Source organism: Bubalus kerabau, chromosome 9 (assembly GCF_029407905.1).
Source record: "Bubalus kerabau isolate K-KA32 ecotype Philippines breed swamp buffalo chromosome 9, PCC_UOA_SB_1v2, whole genome shotgun sequence".
Classification (NCBI taxonomy): domain Eukaryota; kingdom Metazoa; phylum Chordata; class Mammalia; order Artiodactyla; family Bovidae; genus Bubalus; species Bubalus kerabau.
This window is the reverse complement of record NC_073632.1, coordinates 37644538-37672207: the sequence shown is the minus strand read 5'-3', so window position 1 is coordinate 37672207 and position 27670 is coordinate 37644538. Positions and strand designations below refer to the sequence as shown.

At 38.0% G+C, this 27670-nt stretch overlaps 1 protein-coding gene and 1 long non-coding RNA gene across 3 annotated transcripts in view; one reads left to right on the top strand and one right to left on the bottom strand.

Moving 5' to 3' along the window:
* Positions 1–2938: 2938 nt before the first annotated feature.
* The window catches only part of LOC129619730 (uncharacterized), a 416113-nt gene continuing 391381 nt past the window's right edge, over positions 2939–27670 (bottom strand). Inside the window, exons 1-4 of one of the 2 annotated variants that reach the window (XR_008698062.1) lie at positions 13151–13290; positions 11041–11260; positions 6154–6808; positions 2939–4650 (exon numbers count right to left, since the gene is read on the bottom strand). This is a non-coding gene — a long non-coding RNA (uncharacterized LOC129619730). Of the gene's footprint in view, positions 4651–6153; positions 6809–11040; positions 11261–13150; positions 13291–27670 lie in introns of those variants that run through there. The other variant, XR_008698063.1, reaches the window with a different exon arrangement.
* On the top strand, positions 13361–26367 carry GJA1 (gap junction protein alpha 1). Its single transcript, XM_055535043.1, has 2 exons — positions 13361–13549; positions 23461–26367. Exon 2 carries the CDS (start codon positions 23477–23479, stop codon positions 24626–24628), a length of 1152 nt encoding a protein of 383 aa, XP_055391018.1. The 5' UTR covers positions 13361–13549; positions 23461–23476; the 3' UTR covers positions 24629–26367.

The following is a 27670-nucleotide window of genomic DNA, read 5'->3' as shown; positions in this document are numbered from 1 at the left end:
TCTTGGCCAATAGTAATCCATCTGAAAGGAGACTAAAGCTGCCAACCAAGAAACAAAGTTTGCAATTCAATTTTGCATAGATTGATAATTGAAAGGATTTACAAGACTCCACAGAGGTCACAGTTGGCCTCTATATCTGTGAGCTCCACATGTTTGGAATCAACCAATCATGGATCAAAAATATTCAGAAAAAGAGAAATTCCAGTGAGTTCCAAATAGCAAAACTTGAATTTGTCTTGCACTAGCAACTATCTGCATAGCATTTACATTGTATTTAAAACTATTTACATAGTGTTTACATTATATCAAGTATTAGAATAATGTACAAATGATTTAAAGTATAGGGGAGGATATAAGTAAGTTATGTGCAAATACTATGTCACTTTATATAAAGTCCATGAGTATCATTGGATTTTGGTATCTGCTGGGCCAATACTCCAAGGATACTAAGGGATGAATATACTCATATACAACTTTTATTGAAGGCAAAAGCTATTGTACAGCAAGAGAAGAAAGGTAAAAAAAGAAAAAGAGAGAGAGAGAGCACTGAGGGTGTTTGAAACCTCTAGGCACAGCTCCTCAGGGTCTGTTATATCCACAAATGAATATGTATTTCACCTTGGGGTTGAATTGCCAAGATTTCTCTGATAAATCTTAGTTTCAGGAGAGCTGCCCAAAAGTTTCCAGAAAGTCCATTTCTGCTCTTCTGGGTATAAAGCCAATCTCAAAAGTTTAACTGGTCATGGCAGGTGTAATTTATCAATAAACAAGCCAGTCTTGGGTGTCTCCAGGGAAGCTTTGAACTTAGAATATTATAAATCATTATAGCTCACTGACCTTTTCTTGGCCAAGATAAGGTGCCAGACTGCCAGATGTCCCTGGAGATAAACATAGAGCTGGTCTAGTCCAGCTCTAAAACAATTTTATCCTCACAAATCCCAATGAGATAATTGCCTTCTAAAACAAAAGAAATAGCACACATCAGGGGAAAGTAATAGAATCCAGAATCTCAACAACTTACCATTTATAATTCCTAGAGTATAATTAAAATTTGCCTGACATATGAGAAACCAGATAAATGGAACACATTGCCAATAGAAAAGAAAATCAATTCTGAGCAATTCTGAGATACAACACAGGAGACAAGTGTTTTATCCCTGGCCTGGGAAGGTCCCACGTAACTAAGTCTGTGTGCCACAACTACTGAGCCTGTGCTCTAGAGCCCAAGAACCACAACTACTGAAGCCCATGCACTAGAGCCTGGGCTCTTCGACAAGAGAAGCCACCAAAATGTGGCTGGTGGCTTCCTGTGCACTGGAACTAGACAGTAGCCTCTGAGCAGCAACGAAGATCCAGCATAGTCAAAAATAAATAAATAAAATTATATATATAAAAAAAAGCTTTTGGAAAATTAAAAAAAGAAAATGCTTAAAGAAAAAAATTGTCAACTCTAGATTCTATATCCAGTAAAAGATATTCTTGAAAATAAAGGCAAAACAAAGAATAAAATCTATAGATCTATCCCAATGCCATCTCAAAATCCTAACAGTTCTTTTTTTATTCTTAATCTTTTGTGTATACATGAAAATGGAGATGATGATTTTTAAAAATCATATGAAAGTGCAGAGCCATGTCCAGCCAATAAAATCTTTTTTTTAATGAATAAACATTTATTTTAGAACATTTTGATAAAAATTTACATGAAAATTAAAGAGTAGTACAGAGCATCACCGTGTACTCCCAACTCCCTCACATAGTTCCCCCTACTATCAACATCACTCTAGTATGGTAAATTTGTTACAACAAATGAACCAATATTGATTCAGTATTATTAGCTAAAAGACATAATTTAAATCTAGATTAATTCTTTGCATAGTACAGCTCTATGGATTTCAAAGAAGACATAATATCCTTTATCTAACTTTACAGTTTCATATATAATAGCTTCACTGCCTTAAAAGCCCTGTGCTTCAACTAATCATCCTTCTTCCCTCCCCCAAATCCCTGGAAACCACTGATCTCCTTAATATCTTTACAGTTTTGCCTTTTCCAGAATGTGATATGGCTGGAATCACAAAGATGTAGCCTTTTCAGACATCTTCTTTCATTTAGTATTAGTCATTTAAGGTTTCTGTATTTCTTGGGGTGACCTGATAGCTCATTTCTTTTATCACTAATTAATATTCAATTGTATGGGTGAACCACTGTGTACATATGTTGATTCACCTATTGAAGGGCATCTTGGTTGTCTCAGGTTTGGGGCAATTATGAATAAGGATACTATAAATAATGATTTTCAGGGTTTTGTGTGGACAAAAGTTCTAGAAGGTAAAAGTAAAACTAAAAGTAAGTAAAACTTGTAGAAAGAAACAGGAGAGAATAGCTTCTTGATTTTGGTTAGGTAGGCAAACATTTCTTAAAAGATTTTAAAAAGTGCTAATTATAGAGAAAAATTGATAATTTAGACTATATTACGTCTATATTTTTGTAATCAAAAGAAACAACTAAGCAAGTGAATAAGCAACGCAGAAAAAGAAAAGCTATTTACAATACACTTATCTAACAAAGGATTCATAGAATAAAGAACTCCTACAAAATGACAGACAACCCAAAAGACCTGTACTAGCATGTTCAGAGGATCATCAAAGTAGAAATTACCCAAAGGTCCATTAACAGTAGAAAAGAAATTGTGACATACAGAGGAATATTACACAACAATAATTATGAATGATCTATGGCTGCCTCCAAGAATATGGATGAAAATGAAAGAAGCCAGACACACAAAAAAGTACATTCTTTAAGACTGAATTTAAAGACAGGAGAAAAATAGCAAAGAATGAACAGTGAGTACTCTTATGGGGCACGTATTAATGAAAGGAAGTGTTTTCAAGGAAAGCTGTTGCTGCTGCTGCTAAGTCGCGTCAGTCGTGTCCAGCTCTGTGCAACCCCATAGACGACAGCCCACCAGGCTCCCCCATCCCTGGGATTCTCCAGGCCAGAATACTGGAGTGGGTTGCCATTTCCTTCTCCAATGCATGAACGTGAAAAGTGAAAGTGAAGTCATTCAGTCATGTCCCACTCTTAGTGACCCCATGGACTGCAGCCTACCAGGCTCCTCCGTCCATGGGATTTTCCAGGCAAGAGTACTGGAGTGGGGTGCTGCTCCATCAAGGAAAGCTATGGGGATGCTATTGATGTAATTTTTTATTTCTTGATAAACACTGGTTAAACAGGTGTATTTTATTTGCAAAAATCTTTCAAACTGCACATTTGGTATATGTTCCTTCTTCTTTAAGTATGTTACATATTAAGAAGTTGGAATAAAACAAGAGACAGAAGGAATTATCCAAAGCAAAATTAAATAGCAAGTAAGTGGCAAAGGAAGAGTTCTAACTTCTAGTCTGGAATTCAGACTCATTCACTCAGAGGCTGAGGACACAGTGAGGGCTGGACAAAAAGGCCATTATTATGAAGGGTCTCCTATTCAGGAAGGGTCTCAAATGAGAATTTTTTAATATCATTTCCAAATAAGATTATACATACAGATAGGAGATAAACTGACAGTTTGAAGAGTATGTTCATCAAAAATCTTTAAACATTACCAGCTCATCCTGCCTCATGATAAACTATTAGACAATTTTATATTGTTTTAGTAGACCCTATAACTTATGATATGAATAGCAAAGTTATATATCTTTATGGAGACTTATAGTAAAATTATTAACTAATTTAAATTTTAAAGTTTATCAAGCATTTTGTAATATGGTTTTGGCATGTCTTCATTGTTAAGGACATTGAAAACCTCTCAAACAAAGGGCTTATCTTAGAATTACCTCTAATTAAAGGAGAATTAAACACCTCTAAAAATTTAATTAGAATTAGAATTACAAAGAACTACTAAAGAAATAATAGGCTTTCCATAAATGTTTCTTGATCTAAAATTAGTTTTCAATGCCTAATTAAGGTCTAAAATAAAGATTGATTATATGTCCTACCTGGTTTAGTGGTCAATTCATTGAAAATGTCTATTAAAGCTGACAATATTTTAGAATTTAGTCTAAATACACAATATGCTATTTTCTTATAGATGGGTATAATCAAAAAGTCTGATTGACAACACTGGTAATCTTTTCCCCGATGGATAAACTGTTTCATAAAAAGCCAACAAAATTATTGAAACTTTTTATAAAAAGTATTCATATAAGGAGAATCACATCTGTGTAAATCCATTGTTTCTATTAATGTCTTAGATTTAAGACATTTCTATTATAATAATGATTTCTTTCACTTTCCACATGTTAATATTTTGAACTTTAATAGTTAAAATCCATTTGTACTTTATTCAAGAATGAAAATAAAAGAATTATTAAAATTATTGAAGGGAAATTGGTAATTGGAATGAATCCATCTAACACTATGTGAATCTCCAATAGATTAAAAAAGTCACCTGAACCTCCCAAACATATCAAGGTTGCTGTTGTGACTGCAAATTTTATAAAACAGGACTGCCAGGAGAATACTGAACACATCTAGTTGCTGCTGCTTGCCAGATCACATGTTGGGTGATAACAACCTCCTACCAGTATTTCAACATGAGTGGCCCAGGGCCAGGAAATTGACAGGGTTGCCAGGGTGGGCTGAAGAGGGTCACTGTAAAACATGAAGGAAATCCCACTGAATATGAATAAATTTGAACTTCACATGATGTAGGATTCAAGTTACTTATGAAGCAAATATTTAGAAAGCATTACGAAGCATTAAGAACACATATTAACTTCATACCAAAAGCATTTAAAATATTCTTGCCATATTTAGGGGTAGATAAATAACTTGAGGGCTTCCCAGGTGGCACTAGTGGTAAAGAACCTGCCTGCTAATGCAGGAGGCACCAGAGATGCGGGTTTAATCCCTGTGTCTGGATGATCTTCTGGAGGAAGGCATGGCAACCCACTCCAGTATTCTTCCCTGGAGAATCCCATGGACAGAGGAGCCTGGTGGCTACAGTCCATAGGGTCACAAAGAGTCAGACACTACTGAAGTGACTTAGCATGCATGCACGTATCTTGAGATGGGGCCATTTAAATGTAAAATTGTTAAATTTCATATCCCTATACGTTCTTAAAATGCTCCAATTCTTCTGGCATCTTCTTTCATCTCACGGCTTTTGCTTCCATTTGTTAACATCAGGAATCCAGGAGCTAATTCCATTTTCCAATGTACTAAATTGCACTACATCAACAGTACACAGTTTCCCTGTTTTATGCCTATAATTTACTTTTAAAAATTTCACCAAAGATGCAGTACTATAAATGTGTGTGTTGGTTGGTTGTTACATATAGAGTTACATATAGAGTCTGGCTACTTAATCAAGAACACATGAAAAGATGCTCAACATCACTCATTATCAGAGAAATGCAAATCAAAACCCCAATGAGGTACCATCTCACACCGGTCAGAATGGCTGCTATCAAAATGTCTACAAACAATAAATGCTGGAGAGGGTGTGGAGAAAAAGGAACCCTCTTACACTGTTGGTGGGAATGCAAACTTGTATAGCCACTATGGAGAACAGTGTGGCAATTCCTTAAAATACTGAAAATAGAACTGCCATATGACCCAGCAATCCCACTGCTGGGCATACACACCGAGGAAACCAGAATTGAAAGAGACACGTGTACCCCAATGTTCATCGCAGCACTGTTTACAATAGCCAAGACATGGAAGCAACCTAGATGTCCATCAGCAGACAAATGGATAAGAAAGCTGGGGTGCATATACACAATGGAGTATTCAGTTCAATTCAGTTCAGTCTCTCAGTCGTGTCCGACTCTTTGCGACCCCATGAATTGCAGCACGCCAGGCCTCCCTGTCCATCACCATCTCCCTTACTCAGCCATTAAAAAGAATACATTTGATTCAGTTCTAATGAGGTGGATGAAACTGGAGCCTATTATACAGAGTGAAGTAAGTCAGAAAGAAAAACACCAATACAATATATTAATGCATATGTATGGAATTTAGAAAGATGTTAACGATGACCCTATATGCGAGACAGCAAAAAAGACACAGATGTATAGAACAGTCTTTTGGACTCGGTGGGAGAAGGTGAGGGTGGGATGATCTGAAAGAATAGCATTGAAACATGTATATTACCATATGTGAAACAGATCGCCAGTCCAGGTTTGATGCACGAGACAGGGTGCTCAGGGCTGGTGCACTGGGATGACCCTGAGGGATGGGATGGGGAGGGAGGTGGAAGGGGGGTTCAGGCTGGGGAACACATGTACACCCATGGCGGATTCATGTCAAGGTATGGCAAAAACCACCACAGTATTGTAAAGTAATTAGCCTCCAATTAAAATAAATTTAAAATAATAAATAAAGAAAGAATTCATGGTTTGGCATGGGTGGCAAACATACACCAAAAAGGCAACCTCAGAGACTACAAGTGCTTCTGTATTCATGTCTTTGAAAAACACCAGTTATTTTCTAATTTGCATCCTGAATGGCAGATACAGATTTTTACTGACAAAATAAATGATTTGTTAATTAGCATAATGAATGGTAGAAACAGGCTCTCCTTGGTGAAATGAGTGGTATTCAATTTTCGTAGGTTGGCTATAATTTAAGATTGGCGTGAATAGGGTTTAAGAAACTAGTCACTTGACTCTCAAATGGCCCTGTATCCAGTCACTGGTTGGGAGGATATCCGGTGGCTGAGTCTTTCTATAACAATCAAGTGCAGTTTCTGGAATATTGTCACTTGTGCTTTAAGAGAACTTTTCTCACAAGGTGGTGGTCTCAGCACCTAAAAAGAACAGAGAGTTGGTACTTTGTAGAGAATGCAAAGCAAGTTGTATGAAATGTTTAGGGTCTGCTTACTAATAAGTGTTTATTAAATAAATATTTAAATATGAAGTCAAACTTGATCTAAGGCTTGTTTTATTTTGAGCTGGTACTAGTGCCATGAGGGAATAACTTTAATACACCCCTCAGGTTTTTGCGATGATCACTAATATATGCCAAAAAGAACTAAAAGCCAGTTAGATCAAATTTAGGTGAGTTCCTAGGCCCTTTGATTTATTTCTGCATATTCCTGTAAAAATTTATATCTTCAGTCTTCTAAAACTATCTTTGTAAGTCACAATGGTAAACTAATTTTTGTTCATTTTTGTTTTACCTTCTCCAAAAAATACTTTCACTTCCATTTTCACCTTCTTAAAAACTCTAGTGTCTTAGTCCAAAAATCAAACTTAATGATGGAAAATCCAGCCAGATGGAAAATCCAGGTCAGATGCTTTGGATCTGAAAGAAGTTTGGATGTCCTTAACCTATACTTCACTGGGTGATAATATTCTGACTTTATATTGGGCTGACCTTGACCTCAAGAGTTTTTTATAGGTGACCACATGAATCTCCAAGAATTAAAAAAGTCACATAAACCTTCCAAACATATTAAGTCTGCTATGATAGATTTGGATCTTGTTTTTATATCAGTAACCACTTGAGACCTAGTACTCATTTCCAGTAGCAAATAATTATTAAGAAAATAGGAGTCTCTCTTAAAAATCAACTGGGGTTTTTAAATTTTGTCATTCTTAGAGCTATGTGTGCTAAATTACTTTTTAATACCTATAAAATTTATAATTACTAGGAAGCATGATGCCTTAAAGATAACTGTGTTGCTTCATGCTATTCTAAATAAAATTCTATGAAATTTTGCGATGGCTAAAAGGAGATGTATAAAGCTGTCCATAGGTACCTTTTCCTGTGCACCAAGGAGATTTAGACATACAACAGAAAGGCATTTTAACGACTTTGGTAAGTGGTGCTTTAACCAAGCATATAAATATTTTTTTTATTTGGGAATTTTAATCTTGGCTGACTTTTGAAGCAACGTTAAGTCTTTTCTTTTTCTTGGCATCAATTCAACAACTACGTATGTTCATACATTTGTTATTATAATTATATGTTTGTTCATGTTCTTGATTGTTTGCAAACTTTTTGCACATAAAGAAATCACGTGGACTTAAAAATGGTCTCTATGTTCTCCAAATTTCCACCGCATCTACTACAAAATCATGGCGAATGATTATGCTAATGAGATAACTACTTTATTGAATGATTTGCAATTTTTATTCTACTTTGTCCTAAAATAAATGTTTATTCTATTCATCCTAAAATATTATAATATTTTCTCATTTGGAAGATGATATTTAGCTGACTTAAACTGTTAGAGCAAACAATTAATTGTCAGTCCATACAAAAGCCACATTGTCTTTTCTAATATAATCAGAACTAACCTATGTGCAAAATCAAGAGTTTCAGATCCAAAACCTCCAGCTTTGCTTCTGGTAATATTTTTGTTGTTTGTTTTTGATTTTTTTTTAAGTGGGCACATCATTAATAGGGTGCTTAAAAATGCAAGCTCCTTTCATGGTCAACATAGAGAAAAAGAACATGTTTTTTTGAAAAAAAGTCTCAAACTAATATTATTTTTCTTACCATTATGTGCTTACTTTTTCAAAGTTCAGTTAAAGAAAAGCCAGAGCCTGAACCTGAATAAAGTTCAACCTGATACTGTTTTTGTCTTTCTTGCATAACTAAAATACCCTCACCAGAATGCTTCCTGAGACAAAATAAATATTTGCTGAATAAATGAATGTAAACATTGAGAAATGATCATAAAAATTAGCCAAGCTTAATAAAAAGGGTGAAGAAATTTAAAGTCAAAGAATTAGATGCTGATTTTCACTCTGTACAGAAGGTGGAGCCAAAGACATATTTATCTACTGGCTGGGATTCTTTCCTGTTAAACAAAACAAAACAAACAAGTCTTTTTTTTTTTTTTTACAAATACTTTTTCTTTGTGCAGCCTCACAATAAGATTGACTTGGAAACAGGTGTAGGCTACAGAATAAGTTCAGATTTTACCCAGGTTGAGACAATCTTTTATCTTTAAATCACTCACATGGATGATAGATAAGTAAATGGTAACCAAGTTTCAGTTAAGTGAATACTCTGGAGTTCTGAAGTACATTGTCAGACCCCAGAAATATTTATCTATTGAAAAAGGATGCTAGCACAAGTCAGTAAAATGCTGGGAAATCTACACTATTCCAAGGAAAATATGATTGACCAACTGTCACTTTAAGAACACATTTTCTAGCTAGATTTATCAGTTTAGGTAGAGTATTTCTGAATATGCACACTTTTGAGGCTGCAAATTAACTTTTTCCTTTCAGTCCAATAAATATTAGATAAAAGGGAAATTTGGTGCCTGGATAGAATTACTGATGTTAATGAAAGGAAATCCATAAGACAATGCTATCTTAATCCAATACAAAATCATCCCAGACATTGCCCCCACCCCTGGCCCAGTTTTAGATAATCCTTTTCTTCTTCTAAAGCTGACTTTGTATTCCTGCAGAGGTACTGCAAACTTCAACTCTGATCAATCTGTTCTATTCCGAGTCAGCTGATAACCTCATCTACCTTATTTGAGAAGTTATCTTCAAACTCTAGCTTCCCAAAGCACATACTCTCCACTTTAAAACTTTTTTTTTTTTTTTTTCCCTTTATGGTCTACATTCACTCTCAATTTAAAGGAGTAATTGCCCTTTTCAAGCAGTCCCTGGTAGCTCAGTCAGTAAACGATCTGCCTGCAATGCAGGAGACCAGGGTTTGATCCCCTGGAGAAGGAAATGGCAACCCACTCCAGTACTCTTGCCTGGAGAATTCCATGGACAGAGGAGCCTGACGGGCTACAGTCCATGAGGTCGCAATGGTTGGACATGACTTAGCAACTACACCCACTCCCTTTGCAAAATTAAGGCTCCCCCAAGTACCAGGGTGATATTTTCCTTACAAATAAGCCCACTCTCCTTTATCTGATTCCACCTTGCCTCTTCTTTCATTCTTTTTCTTGGCCTACACTAAATGAGGAAATCCACTGGGTCTGTGCATGCTCTTTTTGGTCCACTGCCTATACCCTATCTCTCAGTTATATTACCTGTACCTGTGGTTTCAAATATCAATTCTATGAATATAATCCCAAATCTTACAATTTTCACCTGAACTTCACAACCCAAGTTTTAAACTGCCAGTCAGGTATCTTTACCAAGATGTTTCAGTTCTTCAAACTAAATTTTCCAAACTGAAATCATTAAATCTCTTTCAGCAAATCAGTTCTTCCTACCAACTTACTTTTTTGTGTTAGTAATATTTTCCCAATCAAAACTCCAAAATCAGTTTTCACATTCCTCTCCCTTGTCCTCCCAATTCAATCTGTCACCAAGTTCTAGGGCTAGAAAGGATGAGTACCTTCTGGTCCTTTTTTACTCCTAGTCCCCTAATTCAGGTTCCTCAGGTTCTTATAACTCACTCCTGTACCATTACAATATTCTCCTCACTAGTCTTCAATCTATGGCAATCAATTGTTTTTTAATGTTCATGCTACTCATTGAAATGGGAGAGTTGGTGTGAGATAAGCACTTAAAAGCCTTAAAAATTAATCCGTTCATCTCTTAAAATTTCAAAAATTGCTATTTCGAAACAAAGGTAAAAATTTTAAAAATGCAGTTGGTTTTCACATTAAGAAATACTTCTCATGATTCTAAAAAATAGCGTGCTCATCACTGTGCAACATGGGTAAAACAGAGTCCAAAGCCTGGCTCATCGTGGCGCCTAAAGAACTCTGCAGATGACAGAATTCTCAACGCCTGCCTCTCATCCCTCATAGGGCAGGAGAGCCTAGCAAATTGGGCCATATCCATTTCTTATGCATTGACAAGGCCTGAAAATCAGAGAATATATAGTTCTATAAAGTCAGTGTTTATATTAATGAAATGGTATTTTTGAGAATCTGAGGAAAACACGTTTAAAAAAATCTATCCACAATTTTTGCAAAAGATGCCAATGGAGATAAATTTCTAAGGTCAGATAAACGGGATACTTTATAGAAAATACAAACTATATTTTATATATAAATAAATATAAAAAAATATAAACTATATTTTATATGGTCAAAATATAACTCACCAGCACTGCTACAGTATAAAATATAATAGGAATTTCTACTAGACATTTGGAGAAGCTTCCAGGTGTCCATGAGAGATAACTGTGGTCAAGGCTCAGCGGCCTAGCTCTTTCTGAGCTCTATCACTCATAGGATCAAATCTTGGTGGTATTATTTCAAAAGAAGAGAGGATCACATAGGATGTCTTCATCTCTTTCATGAATGATTTTTGTGGCAATCACTCTAGAAATAAAAGATATAATACAGTCCATATGTTAAGAGAACTTATTTAATTACTGGCTAATGCTATAACTAATCTCTTGGGCTTAGAAAATGGTTCAAGTGATTCTCATGAGTAACTTAATTTGGTACAAAGAGGTTCTTTCTTTCTCTTTGCAGTTGGTCACATAAGCAACAGACTGAAAAGAAAAGGAACCAAAACACTTAGATAACAATACCTTTTATACATCTAACAAAACAGAATCAGAAATAAACACAATTTTTCATTAAAAAAAAAAAAAAACCCTGCTGTAAAATAGCCAATTCCAACTTTTCTTTAATGTAACTAATTCTGAATTAGCATTTTAGGAAATTTTAAAACATAAAGTGGATGATTTCAGTAATAAGTGTACTTGATAAATCATTTTACAAAAATAAGCCAAATAGTTACATAAATTAAAAGAAGCACAGATTTCTTCTCTTTTTTTAAGAGGGAGGGAAAGCATATTTTCTTAAAATAAAAAGAGTATATCATATTTTCATGAATGTGTTCTGAATCAAGGAAAGTAATTTTTAGTTAGGACCAAGCAGACTCATCTGAAGGAAAGGACAATACGAATATAAGACTGAAGCAATAGTTATGGACTACTGATCTTGAAGACTTGAAAATCAGATTATTATTTCTACTTCTTTGTTCCCTTTATTTAACATAAAGAAAAATGTACCCTTAGAAATAGCATGGTCAGCAAATAAGAGAGCAAAACTGTGTCTTAATGCTACAACATTTCAGAAGATGTTTTAGTAACACCTATTAAGGTGTTTTATTTTAATGAAATGAAATTTAGGGGAGGATATCTATCAGAAAACACTTGCGATCATCTTTTATTCTGATATTTGTACTAGTGACAAAAGAGTAAAGAGTATTAAAGCTGGATCAGTTTGCCTTGTTTCCGGAGAATAATGGCCAATAATTTCCAGAGAATTCCCTGCCCAGCCTCAGGAGCATCACTGAAGCCAGTTTATGGGAACTGTCCTGCCACAGCCTCTAGCATGGCATCTGGAGTGTCCTCAAAGAATCTGTCCACTCTAAGATTGAGGCCACATGACTCAGGCTATTATAAATCCTAAGCCAGAGGGCTGAAGAGGGAGGACCCTGGAAGTGGTGGGAAAGCACATAAAAACTGTATGTGGAGCTCTGCTGGCATCAGGCAGAAAACTATCCAGCAGGCTTTAAAAAGGCAGATGGTCTCAAGAAAAGTTGATAGTTTCAGGACCCACTCAATGTCAACTTAACGTGTGTATTTCACAAAAAAATTTCCTGCTATTTCATTACAAAAGAGATTTCATTTTTTGTGAGTTGGCACAAATGCGGCTGAGATAGTATAAATTTTCAGTTCCCTGGAGATCTGGTAGGGGTCAGACATCTAGATCTTCATAGTCAAAATGTATTACATATAAAGTAGTTATATCTATCGTTTTATAAAACAATAAGCTGCAGTAAAGAATAAAATTCAAAGCTGTCAAGAGGTTGGAGGGTGGATTTGGGATGGATATATCAGCATGAAATGTTCCTTTTTGAAATTTCTCTCCCATCTCCATTTCCTTTGTTCGTTGTCCCTACTTAAAACTAAGAAGAAAGGAATTCGCTCCTGAAAGAACCCACCCACCTTTAACTTCATACACCTTTGTCCAGTAGGAAACAAAGTCTGCGCTAGCTATATTCTTTTCCACCACTTTAACTTACTACAGCACACATATATATTACAGTAAGTAAACTTTTAGAAAAGGTTGTATTATTCTAAAACACACGACTTGTTTTTTTTTTTTTTTTAATCCCCGAACTTTTGGTGAGAAAAGCACTAACTGAAACCCATAATTGTATTTGTAAGCAGTGACTTAAGCAGTGGCACTCACGTCTCTACTGCTACTTCGTCTCGTCAGCACATTTACAGCACAACTTTGTCTGGACCTGGCTACTCCTTTCCCCAACCCGTCCACGTTCTCCGGCCCGCTCTCCACCCCCCTGCCCGCCTTTCCTCTTCTCCTCCCCTTTCTTCTAGCCCCTCCCTCCCTGTTGAGTCAGTGGCTTGAAACTTTTAAAAGCTCTGTGCTGCAAGTAAGAAAAAAGCTTTTACGAGATATCAGCACTTTTCTTTCATTAGGGGGAAGGAGTGAGGAAAGTACCAAACAGCAGCAGACTTTTAAACTTTAAATAGACAGGTCTGAGTGCCTGGGCTTGCTTTTTCATCTTACTTCATCCACTGAGGAGTTCAATCACTTGGCTTGCCTACTTCACTTCTTTTAAGAGAAAGAGTAAGTTTTTAAAAGAACTTTACCTAACCGTGTCTTTTTCTAGCAGTGAAACTTTTCTAAAGTTTTTAAATATGTTAAATGTAGCTTTCATATGACACAATAAAGGGAATGATGAACTTGAAGGTGTGTGTAGTTTTAAAGTTAAAATTACGGTATTTACTTTTTGACTGCTGAAAAGTTTTTCTTTTAATAATGCAACAGGTAAATAAGATTCACATCTTTCTGATGAGGATAAAGAACTAATTTACTGGATATTTCGTTTTCCATTTTAGACTATAATTTTACTTTTGGGAGTGATCAGTAACAGTCTAGGTGCTTTGTAACTTTTTTTTGGGGGGGGGGAGGGCGAGGTTAGGGGCCTACGTTGGGGGTTTGACTGACAATACAAAAATCAAAGTGCAAATTTGCTTAATGTGCTTGCTATAGAATTCTACGCTTTGTGCTTTTTCATATGGAAATCTTGACTGATGTTCTATAGCCTTGCAAAGCAAACTTCCTAACAAAGTGCTTTGTTAAGATCTTGCGGTTACTTGACTTCCACGTGGTTCCTTCCTAGAATTCTACCCAGTAAACAAAAGGTATAAAAATCAGAGTTGTGATATTGAGGTTCTTAAAGCCACAGTAAAGGGTTACTTTATGTTAGCAGCACTATGGAAAAATCTTGAGACTCGCAAGAGAGCCACCATTGACTCGACCACGCTGGCAATTCAGGAGGTGAAATCCCTTGAATGGGTGATGGTTATTTACAAAGCATGAACAGAGGGAGAACAGAAGTCTAGGAAAGAGTGTATGCCTGGGTGTTTTTCCAAAAGGTCTCGTAAGGCAGGGGCTCCTAGAAAGAATAGGAATCGAAATGTCTTCAACAGCCCCTTAGAGGGAGCTCCCCCCACCCCAGGCCACCCTATCTTCCGCTTGTCCGATCCTGTAACAAACTTCAGACCTCTGGGGCAACTTTTTTGAGTCGCTGGGTGCTGCCAGTAGGCAAAGATAACGCGGATTTGTTATTTAAAAGGGTTCAATTTCTCACATGCTCTTATGGGTAACACACATTCTGTTAGCTAGAAATACAACCTTGCGTTTTCGTGTCCGGTAGGGGTTTTGTCTGATCTAACTAACTCCACAGACTATTTAGTTTAAATTTTTGGTGTGACCCTGCAGTTTGAAGTATTTGCACCAGAGAAGGTTGAAAAGCAAAGAAAAATGAAAGCTTTTGCGGAAGGAGGACGGGGGCCTGGGGCCCGGCGGGCACGGGGTGCCTCCTGCCATCTTAGCATCCGCCCGGCTCGCCCGGGGCTCCTGCGCTGTCTGAGCCCTGGCGATTTGCAAAGGTTTGCTCAAAGGCGTCCTTCCGATCCTCTCTAGTCTAACCCTGAGCAGGTCCGAGTTCCGCCACTGGGAAGGAAGCGGGAGGGGGAGAGCGGCAGGGGGCGGGGGACGAGGGGTGGGGGAGATGGACTGTGTGCCAAATAGTAAAAAGAAGAGCAAATGATTAATTGAATTAACTGTATCAATCTAATTTCCCCTCCAACACCCACTCCCGCAGTGTTGTGTTTTGTGTTTTTTTGTTTTTTTGTTTTCCTTTTGAACTTGCTGAATCCTACTGTATAAACCGTAAGGAAACCTGAGTGCCTTGGGAATTACCTACCGTACCTAACTGGCACTTCTAACTCTTCTGTAAGTTCTCGAAACTTCTCAAGAATGTGGGTGGAGTGGGGAGAGCGGAGGAAACCCCATCATGAGATGAGTAAAGTGCTAATGACGTGTCCGGAGGCAAATCAGTTCCAGAATTCGGAAACTCAGATCTTCCCCGGTTCCTAGCAGCGGTCGCCCACCCCATCCTTTTCGCTAGTCATCCAAATATTTACAGAGCATCTCTGATAAAGCTTATCAAAAGTTCTCCTTAACCAACCTCATCCTCACCCTAGGGTGTGCCTATTTTTCTCTCTAGGAGTACAAAGTGGGGTTGGGAAGAGGAGAGCTATAAACTGTTGGAAAAACAGACATGGCTTTACTTGGAGGTGGGTTTAATTTCTTTTGCTTCCCAAACCAAGTTGGTAATGAAAAGATGCTTAATTTCCCCCTCTGAAAACTGGACACATATGAAGTTAGTCTAAAATGCCTTGGGCACTTTGAAGAATAGATGATGAAAAAAATTTTTAAAGGCCTAACTTGTCCAGGAATTGCTGAGAATAAAAGCCTCTAGTAATACAGAGATCTCATTAAATTAACTCCGTCTCAGAGAATGAAAAAAATCCAGGGAAAAAAACACTTCATGGAAAAGAGTAATTAATTCCTCTATGTAGGCCAGGTTGCCTGAAATTGCCTCTGTCCTGGCAACGTGTACGTGGGGTGCTTTTTAGTTTCCCAAGTCAGTACAGTTTTCACCTGTCCTTTGCCTGCAAAATGCAGAGGTAATGCGTTGATCCTACTGCAGTGGCTTTGATCCCACTATGTTCCATATTTTTCTACTACCTTTTATGGTTTATCACTGCTGCCCTATCCACTCAATTCCTGGCCTTTTACAGTGTAATTCTTACATTGCTCACCCTTCCCGGAAACACGGTGTCAAAGCAAGCATCTGAAAGGGTGTGTTTTCAGATATTGAGAGTTGTTTTGTTACTTAGATGTCTTCAATTCCTACCTAGAGGAGAGTGGGAACCTCACAATAAACTGCATTCCTTCCTTTCTCTGGTGATGTGCAGAGATGCAGCTGGGTATGAGCCTCAGCGCCTCTCTATATATGATACCCGAGGGAAGGGAATGATAGGAAAGTCACCCGTGATTAATACCTCCTACTCCACCTTTCCGGTTCTGACTTCCCGTCAAGATTCTCAGTTGTTGAGATTGTTGAAGCGTATCTACACACGTTAGTTCCGTTCTGGAGAGACAAGTTATTATCTAGTGTTTACCATTAATGTCAGTATTCAATATAGATAAGTCAGGTTTCGAAAAAAATCCCTGGAGTTCTCAGTGGGAGTCCCCCCGCGCCCCCCCCGCCCCGCCCGCCTTCAGATAAGCACCTAAATTCTCTACTTTGTCTCCCCATTGCCTGTCTAGGTTCCCCATTTGCCTATGTATGTACATACTGTCTTTTGCCAAAGGTAAAACACAGACCATGCTGAGCCATTTATATAGAAGTTTTATATATATAAATTTTTCCATAAGAGTTTCTTAATTTTCAGTAACCTTCGCATCCAAGTTTTCCTAGCTGTCTAAATACTTTATTTAACAGACACGTTTTGGGACGTCCCTGGTGGTCCAGTGGTGAAAATGCCTCTCTTCCACTGCAGGGGGTGCAAGTTCAATCCCTGATGGGGGAACTAAGATCCCTCATGCCACGTGGCACTGTCAAAAAAAGAAAGTGTTTTATGGAATGTCTAAAATTCACAGAAATATAAAAAATACATAGTGGGTTTTTTTTAGCAATTTCTGTAAGGCAGATGCATTCTCTAGTGTATGACTTTTTCCATGATTTAGAGAAGATGTCTCCAAATAGAAACACAAATACAGGCAGACCTTTTTCATGGTCTTTTCTCTTCAATAATTGATAAAGGGTAAATTTGTTTCAATCTCTTTGAGATTGCTATTGTACTCATTTCAGGAGCTTTTGGTTACCATTAGGAAAATGTTAATCACTTCTTAGTTATTATTTTGCTAAAGGAAAGAATACCAAAGTTAGAAAATAAAAGGGCTATATCTATATCTAAAAATCATTTAAAGAGGAATTAAACTTTATTGAGCTTTTACTAAGAGCTTCATGTTCATGAGTTACTCATTCAGTGTTCATTAAGGAAAGAAGATTTAACACACTTGTGAGGGCTTTTACCTCCATCCAATGGCAATCAAGAACACAGCTTTTAGCCTGCAGCTTCTGACTTAGGCTCTTTCTTGTATCACCATGAGTGACCATGAGAAACTTTTGCTAGTAGGGAGTTGAGCGATAGCTGTTGGACTAGGCAGAGGATTATCTATTTTTGTAGGTGTCATCTTCTCTTTGGATGGAGTTCCTCATTCCTCAACTCCCATCTCATGTCATTGTTCTGTGGAGGCTGATGTCGATTGACTATGTGATGAAAAAAGGTGAGAGCCAAGGTAGAAAGTCACGTGTGTTCCCCACCCCACCCGCAAAAAATCAATGCCACACATCAGGTACATGTCAGAAGAAATGTAGCGGTATTGCATTCTTTACAAAAGAATCTAAGGCTAATCATGGAGCCATGGGCAGAATTTTAAATAGAAGAGATGTTTACACGAAATAGGTTTGATACACCAGGGCTTCCCTGGTGGCTCAGACAGTAAAAAAATCTGCCTGCAATGCAGGAAAGCCGCGTCTGATCCCTGGGTTGGAAAGATTTCCCTGGCAAAGGGAGTGGCTAAGGCTCCAGTATTCTTGCCTGGAGAATTCCATGGACAAGAGGAGCCTGGAGGGCTACAGTCTATGGGGTTGCAAAGAGTTGGACGCGACTGAGCAACTAGCACACCACAGAGTTAGGCTGACTACCCACATATAAGGAAGCAAAGGTTGTTTATTAACTGATGAATATATATTTTTCATAGTACCTGATTCAAGTCACTGAACTGCCTAACACACCCTCAACCTATGTAGAGATGTTACATTAACTGGGATTGATACCAGCTGTTACTCTTCTAAGAGCCCCAATCTTACCCCAAGATTTATTATTCTTGAAATAAACACAAGTTTTAACAGGTTATTTCTTGCACTGCAAGATACCGTGGGATCTCTCTCAGCAACAGTTGAATTGTGTAGTCCAGTCAGAATTCAAATCCTGCGGAATTGGACCAAAAAAAACAAGTTTTTTTTGTTGTTTCTTTGAAATCTTAACCCGTAAAACAGCATAATAGTGAAACTGCATAAATATCTATGATACCAGATACATTTTGCAAGAATTCCAAATCACTATGACCTTGTCTAATAAATTCAAGACCTTGTTTAACAAATTCTTTGTTAAAGAGCCTGTTTTCCTAATTTAATCATACTACTTGCTCAGGAATCATTAAAATACATTGCTACAACAGACAGTTCTCTGTTACAGCAATTATCACTTGAAAATTGAATAGTTTTTATCATATAAGATGTTGACAATACTTTTTTTAACTGTGTAAGTCCCTTTTTAATTAATTTGAAACTTCAGAAGTTTGGGATAGGTTAACTATAATTAAGAGAGTCCCAAGGAGGTAATAAACAAACAAACAAAACCGGTGAAACCTGGTGCCTTTTTTGTTACAGGCCCCTTTTAATTCACTCAATAGATACTCAGTGTCTCTCAACTCTTTTAAGCACTGGAGATACAGCAGTGGACACAAGAAACTCCCATATAGAAGTCACATTCTAGTTGAGAAAAGCAGATAGAAGTCCTTGTCATGGAGGCAGACAAACAATAAACAGATAAATATATATAATATGTCAAGTAGAGCTAAGGACCATTAAAAAACAAAAAAAGAACAGGGGGAGTAGCCAGTGACAGGCCTGGAGTACTGGCTGAAGAGACGAGAACAGAGCCAGCCATGGGGATGGGACAGAGTTGATCAAGGCAGATCAGCTTGTTAGTTTTTTTCAGATTGTTTGAGGGCAGTAGATTGGCAAGCTGGGTAACAGGCTCTCTACGTGTAACCTGAAGAGAGGTGACGTGTAACCTGGTGATGGCTGAGATCAGGCTAAGAGCTGGGGTGGTGGTGAGACTCCTAGTCTGTTTTGGGGGGAACACAAAGCCTATAGCATTTGCTGACAGATTGAACATGGAAGCACATCTAGCTGTTGTAACTATAAGAGGAATGGTCACAACTGAGCCCACTCAAAGTCATTCACCACAGGGGAGAGGGGGTCTTACAAAAATTAAAGAAAAACATTAGAATTTACTGCTCAGTTTTGAAGTTTATAATTTGGGGGAGGGGGTCCACACTGCATGGCAAGCCGGCGTGCCAGATCCTAGTTCCCCAACCAGGGATGGAACCCCTGGCCCTGCTGCAGTGGAAGCACCAGGGAAGTCCCAAGAGGCTTATAATTTTTGGCTTAGGATATTAGAAACACACATGGCACTTCCTCCTCCCCGACCGCCCCCCTCCAAATCCATTAAATGATTTTGTCAGGAAGCAATCCTGTTTACCTTTATTTTTTTTCACTCACTCAACAGATTATAGTATCTCTTCTTAGGAAAAATCTTTAAAATTGAAAGTAAAATATATTCTAATTCTCTTAATCATTATTGGGATATTAATGACATAGTGTCTTGATTATAGCTTTGGCACAGTGATATGTTACTATGTCTCTGAAAAAGGGGACAGTCAAAAGTAACTTAAAATTGAAGGTTTATTTTCCATTTTGAATTAAGTATTTGAGTCTTTGTGTTCGCGGGGAGCAGCCAATGGAGGTAGAGGGTCAGGGGCTGTACAGTAACAGGTAAGCTCTGTTCCCAGGTGCCCAGAGAGTTCTGCTCCTCACCCTGAACCCTCCCCACATTGCAGAGAGTCCAGAAGGTGCTTGGGCAGGTCACCCTTAGGGAGACTGAGGTTTTGGCTTCTAGTCTAGAGGGCCATGAAGAGCCATGAAAAATGTGATCTAACATGGTATGGAGAGGACATGGTCCAACTGCCGTCAAGCATTTGCTACTAACAAGAACTTTGTACAGCTCCTTAACCTAGACCTTAATCTATATATAAACTTCCACCTTGGGAACATAGCAGTGAAGAAATGAGTATACAGGATATATGCTCAACTGCCATGATTTTCTAAACTATCAAAGAGTATACTTATCTCATACTGTTGAATGTGAGTGAGGCGTATAGTCTATAAATCAATGCTGGGGGATTCTGTAAACATAATCATGACTGCTCCTTGTAAAAAGGCATTAATTTTTCAACTCTGACTTGGAAAAATTAAACCAATAATGGGGATGAGGGGACAGTTAGTAGAATTTCTAATTCACAGCAAAGTGAATGACTCCCCAAAAGGTTTTGTCACCTCTCTTTGAAAATCACAAGCATTATAAGCCATCACATTAACTGCTGACCATCTCTATGATAGTGCTAATAACAGGTATCTACTACAGGATACAAGTTGTCCAACTGGATAATTCATATCAACAGATGAACCAGTGTAACTCCATTAATTAATGCAAATGACAACTGTATGGCTCCTTAAAGAAAAGACAACTTTGCTACTACCTGGAGAGCTGCCCAGTAACCAGTTCATACACTGCTGGCAGTATAGGTTATTTTTATGGAATCTCAGAACTATATGGTAGTCAGGTTTTATTTTCCATGGAGTGTAAATAAACTTAGTAATTATTTATCACAAGCATCAGTTTATTTTGTTTGAAATAATAATGGAACATTGACTAAAATCTCATTGTGCCTGAAACACTTTTTTTTTTTTTCTTAAGCTCAATCGTGTGAATGTGATGAGATTATGCAGTTTATCATTTTATACTTGATTGTTTTTGTGGCTCATCTTCCCTACCCCCCACAACTGGAGTATTGAGCAAAAGCAGATGACACTGGCAAAATAGTGAAATTCTCTACAAACAGAATCAGGGCCAATTTACACATCATCACATCGAAACTGTTTATTGATAGAGCTCCAGAAATTCGGCTCTATTTGTTTGACCCTCATGGACTATATTTCTTCATTCCCAGTGCAGTGTCTTCTGCTAAATTGTAGGTTTTTTCTTTTACATTCTCTCACATCAAACTGTCTGTCAAAGCTAAATTACTCCCTCTCACTTCAAGCCTTTTCCTGGCTATTTAACTCTTTGTCAATCCTCCTAGCCTTTTTTCTTGCTTGACTGCTCATTCCATACATCAGTTTCACTGGCACTTCACCATCTAAAATGGCCCTTCCTAGTGGGGAAGCTCCTTTTCTTTATGACCACTGACAGAAGGGCGTTATTTCCTATAACCTGCCCACTCATCTCCACTCATTATACCCCCTCACCTCCCCAGTCAGTCTCTGGCACCAGTCTCTGGATTGTCATCAAAAAATGCACACTGACTGCTAATTTAGATAGCTGATAACAGTTTCATTTTATGGATCAGCCATCTCCTCTTTGTTCCATCCAGGAAATCCCAGGCCAGGTTTCCAATTCATTTTTCCTGGCCTCTATAGCCAGGAGGTACAAGCAGTAGACAGAAGTGTAATATTGCTTAGTGGGGAAGAGGATTCCCCAGGATTTCATTTACTTCACATAAGGAGAACAGGCTCATAGTTTAATTCCAGCTGAAAAACTTCTTTATATTAAGACAGCAAACTTATTTCTAAGAAACCTATTTAATCCTACTTTTAGTTATACTCTTTAAAATTCAGTGAGTTCCTGCCTGGGAAGTCTTTGCTTTGCTTGTTTTTAATTATTAACTAATTTTTGACTGTTTCATCCTGTTATGAACCCTCCAATAACTCTCTGCTGAAAATTAGACTGTATTCTCTATGACTGCCTCATGCAATATTATTCATTTCTTCCCAGATTTCAGCCCCTGCTAAGATTTTATATATCAAAGCATGAGAACATTTCTAACTTTTACTCAGCTTAACTTCAATTTTAAGACCAGTGTTGTGCACTGGAAAGCCTTGGTCTTGGGATTGAAAGTCTTTTTCTGGCCTTACTGATAGGTGAATATTTCCAAAACTTCCCTGGTGGCCCAGACGGTAAAGAACCTGCCTGCAGTATAGAAGACCTGGGTCCAATCCCTAAGTTGAGAAGATCCCATGGAAAAGAGAATGGCTATTCACTCCAGTATTCTTTCCTGGAGAATTCCATGGACAGAGAAGCCTGGCCGTCCACGGGCCATGGGGTCACAAAGAGTCAGATATGACTGAGTCACTAACACTTTTAAGGACCTTAGTTTTCATCAATTGAATGGACTACTGGCAATTAAAAGTATAAATTGAACTAATAACTTTGGGGATTCCTGTCATCTCTATACACTTGAGGCTATTTCTCATCCCCAGTAATGGGGAAGTCCTAGGCTTAAGATATTAAGGTAGTGATAGGAAGTTAAGAAGAGTGTGTGGGCTGAGGGTCCAAAATCCAGTAAAGGAACTCGAAAGTATACAGCAATCCTAAAATGAAAAACAACCATTTTTACTACAGATAACAGATTACTTTTTATTTTGCAGGCTATAATTAGTATTGAGGCCAATTGAACTCTTACTTGAAATGTTACGTGCATTTAGTATTTGTTTTTGAAAATAGGTTCCTGCATCTAGGGACACAGCGTGTCACGAGGGTACCTTTGAGCGCAGCATATTTGCCTCTGAGTGGAAGACAGACGTCCAAACCACATAAGTCAGTGCTTAAGAAAAAACAGAATTATAAATGATCACAGTACAGAGTATGCACAAAGACACTGGAAATACCAAGGAGAAACATTTCCGTTTACAATTAGGAATAATGTGCTATATGTAATAGGATTGAGGTTTGAAAACAGATTATGTGCATGTACATGGGTATGGGAGTTTTGACCTCAAGTCTTAGGTGCCCATAGGTTTTGAATACTAAACATCAGCATTTTGCTTAGGTAGGCATGCAGATACAGGCCTACCAGGCAAGAATGAGCCTCATTTTTCTGACAATAAAATAAGCAGAGACATTTAGCACTGACAGCTTCTCAAGCGACAGGGTGAGACAGTGGCTGAGCAAGTAATACCTCTTCACAAGGTTAAGATCTCACTTTACTTGGCACATAGGCTCTGCTCTTTCTAAAACTTAGCATATATCAAGAAAATCTGAGACCTCTTTTCAGGGGAAAATGGAATCATTTGCACTTGTGGGCTGTTTTTTTTTTTTGTTTTTGCAAGGAAATATTTTATAATATTTTGACCGTTGGCTGAAAGAAACTGCATATTAAGCTAATAATTTGGATCTGTGATTATTTAGTTGTCTTTGGTTTCTTTTCAGGCAGTACCCAGGCAACATGGGTGACTGGAGTGCCTTAGGCAAACTCCTTGACAAGGTTCAAGCCTATTCCACCGCTGGAGGGAAGGTGTGGCTGTCAGTCCTTTTCATTTTCCGAATCCTGCTACTGGGGACAGCGGTTGAGTCAGCCTGGGGTGATGAGCAGTCTGCCTTTCGTTGTAACACTCAACAACCTGGTTGTGAAAATGTCTGCTATGACAAATCCTTCCCAATCTCTCATGTGCGCTTCTGGGTCCTGCAGATCATATTTGTGTCTGTTCCCACACTCCTATACCTGGCTCATGTGTTCTACGTGATGCGAAAGGAAGAGAAGCTGAACAAGAAAGAGGAGGAACTCAAAGTTGTTGCCCAAACTGATGGTGCCAACGTGGACATGCACTTGAAGCAGATTGAAATTAAGAAGTTCAAGTATGGCATTGAAGAGCACGGCAAGGTGAAGATGCGAGGGGGCTTGCTGAGAACCTACATCATCAGTATCCTCTTCAAATCTGTCTTCGAGGTGGCCTTCTTGCTGATCCAGTGGTACATCTATGGATTCAGCTTGAGTGCCGTTTACACTTGCAAAAGAGATCCCTGCCCACATCAGGTGGACTGTTTCCTTTCTCGGCCCACGGAGAAAACCATCTTCATCATCTTCATGCTTGTCGTGTCATTGGTGTCTCTTGCCTTGAACATCATTGAACTCTTCTATGTCTTCTTCAAGGGTGTTAAAGATCGTGTGAAGGGAAAGAGCGATCCTTACCATGCTACCACTGGCCCACTGAGCCCCTCCAAAGACTGTGGATCTCCAAAATATGCTTATTTCAATGGCTGCTCCTCCCCAACCGCTCCTCTCTCGCCCATGTCTCCTCCCGGGTACAAGCTGGTCACCGGAGACAGAAACAATTCTTCCTGCCGCAATTACAACAAACAAGCAAGTGAGCAAAACTGGGCCAATTACAGCGCAGAACAAAATCGAATGGGGCAGGCAGGCAGCACCATCTCTAACTCCCACGCACAGCCTTTTGATTTCCCAGATGACCACCAGAATTCTAAAAAACTTGATGCTGGCCACGAACTACAGCCTCTAGCCATTGTGGACCAGCGGCCTTCCAGCAGAGCCAGTAGTCGCGCCAGCAGCCGACCCCGGCCTGATGACCTAGAGATCTAGGTCCAGTTGAGATCCCACTCAGTTGTGGAGAAGAAACAGGTGCTATAAAAAATGCACCTTAGGTGTTCATTTTGTTTCATTGGAGGTGGTACTCAACAGCCTTGTCATGAGGCTTAGAAAACACAAAGACATTAGAATACCTGGTTCATTGGGGGTGTTAGTGATAGGCGAGTGGAGAGGGAAGGGATGAGGGAGGTACATGTTGGTATTTAATGTAGGTGATTCAAACAGCTTAAGTTCTAAGTAAAAGTTGCATTAGGTGATCCATAGGTAAGGGCTTTTTCTTTCCCACACACCCCTAAGAATAGTTCTGTGTATGTGAAAGAGTCAGTGATATTTTTGGTTAAATATTTTTTTGTTCTACCAAGAAACTGAAATAAGTTTGATCAGGAGAAAATCCTTTCTGAACATTTTACTTATCTTTATCAAGAAAAAGAGGATTGTCTTTATGTCCCTGCTAAAAACATTCCATTGTTAAAATTTGCACTTTGAAGGTAAGCTTTGTAGGCCTGACCCTCCAGGTGTCAATGAACTTGCGCTACTAGATTTTTTTATTCGTGGTATCAGTTAAGAGTTCAGACAAGGCCCACAAAAGAAGACTTTCCATGCATTTGCAAATCTCAGCCGGTTATCTGTACATTCTTTTTTTACATTCACTTGCATATAGTATTACCATCACTTTGCATCATTCCTCAACTACTATTCATATTCGTTTAATGATTTTCTATAAACATTTTAAAGGCAGTTGGGATATCACTTAACATTTTTTGAGTTAGAGTCAGGGAAGCAAGCCATGCTCAATATTTAACAGTCACTTGTCTGTGAATGTGTGTGGAAGAGTGTGTTTTATTTGTCATGTATTGGTACAAGTAGATGCAGTATAAACTCACAAACACAGATTTGAAAATAATGCACACATGGTGTTCAAATTTGAACCTTTCTCATGGATTTTATGGTGTGGGCCAATATGGTGTTTACATTATATAATTCCTGCTGTGCAAATAAAGCACATTTTTTTTTTCCCTTAGATATTTTTTCTCCATGTATCCTATTAAGGATACTGGTTTTTTTTAATAATTTAGATTCTTTTTCTCTTTTCTTTTTTTTTTTTTTAGAATATAGCAGTAATGTTATTGCTGAAAGGAATGATTTTCTTTTTCTGAAATATAATCATTGATGCTTGAATGATAGAATTTTAGTACTGTAAACAGGCTTTAGTAATTAATGTGAGAGACTTAGAAGAAATGCTTAGAGTGGACTATTAAGTGTGCCTAAATGAATTTTGCAGTAACTGGTATTCTTGGTTTTGTCCTACTTAATACACATTAATTCAGAATTTGTATTCTATTTTGAGTTTGACAGTCTTTTGGAGTAACCAGCAACTTTGATGTTTGCACTAAGATTTTATCTGGAATGCAAGAGAGGTTGAAAGAGGTTTCAGTAGTGCACATGTAACTAATTTATTTGAAATCTATCCTAAAGAAATCTACCAGTTTCTTCAAATGCTTTTTAAAAATTCATCACAGATGATTAGTGAAAATACAAAATATCATACTTTTCTTGTTGCATGTCAGCTACATAAAGAGTTTTGTACAATGAGAAATACTAATTTGTTTGACATTCCATGTTAAACTACCGCCATGTTCAGCTTCATTGCATGTAATGTAGACCTAGTCCATCGATCATGTGTTCTGGAGAGTGTTCTTTATTCAATAAAGTTTTAATTTAGTATAAAGATAGCCTTTATAGCCCGTGTGATTTTTAAAACTTCTATTGCATCTATTCACAATTATCAAAGACAGTTCCATGGATTATGAGGAGTTGGACAAAAAAGATTCACAAGATTCCAGAATCTTCTTGTGTAAGCCACCAGGGAAGCCCCTTTAAAAGAATAGTTTTTATTGTTAACTAGATTCGGTACAACATTGATTAACATTTTTGAGTATTTATTCAACAGAGAAGATTATGGATAAGAATGATGAATTTCGAATATAAAATTAATGAAAGTGAAAGTCATGTCTGACTCTTTGTGACCCATGGGCTATATAGTCCATGGAATTCTCTAGGCCAGAATACTGGAGTGGGTAGCCTTTCCCTTCTCCATGGGGATCTTTCCAACCCAGGGATTGAACCCAGGTCTCCCTCATTGCAGGCAGATTCTCTACCAGCTGAGCCACAGGGGAAACCCCAAGAATACTGTAGTGGGTAGCCTATCCTGTCTCCAGCAGATCTTCCCAACCCAGGAATTGAACCAGGGTCTCCTGCATTGCAGACAGATTCTTTACTGAGCTATCAGGAAAGCTCCCCAAAATTAATGAGATGTATTTAAAATAAGATAATAGTGAGTAATTCAGTAGGTCTATATATGACAGAAGTAAGACTAGAAAGAGGGTGCTGAAAATAAAACTATAGGGTCTTACAGGTAAAAAAGAATTAGAGCAGGGTTGGTTTGAGTATGGCTATGCTCTGTGACAAAAGCGTGAAACAGATTCTATTATCCCAAAACATTGTGAAAACACAGAAAAATTGATTTTAAAAATTCTTAACACCCAAGGAAAATTAAACCATTCAGAGGTACAAGATCAATTCCGGGCAACTGAAAGTATTGCTGTAATTTAAAATATAAAATGTGTTAGCACTTTTAAGTCACATTTCAAGCAAGTTATTTTTATTTTTTGGCCACACCACACAGCATGTGTGATCTTAGTTCCCTGACAGTAATTGAACCTGTGTCCCCTGCCATGGAAGTACAGTCTTAACCACTGGACCACCAGGGAAGTCCCAAAAGCTTCTTACTAAAATTGTTTACGTGAATACTCACTGCAAAGCAAACTAGTAGATTTCTGAGCATAAAAATATTACTAGTTTAGAAATAACCTGGTTAAATTTGGTGGCTAGATGTGCCTAAAGTCAAAGGATTATCTAATCAGTCTCAGAGTCAATATAATTGGCAGTATCAACGTTTCTTCAAGTGTTATCATTCAGCTGGCTGAGACTCTGAAGGGAGAGGCAAATTTTCTCTGTGCGTGTATGTGTCTGCAT

Coding starts and splice junctions, on each gene's coding strand:
- GJA1 (XM_055535043.1), top strand. CDS start 23,477: ATGGGTGACTGGAGTGCCTTAGGCAAACTCCTTGACAAGGTTCAAGCC.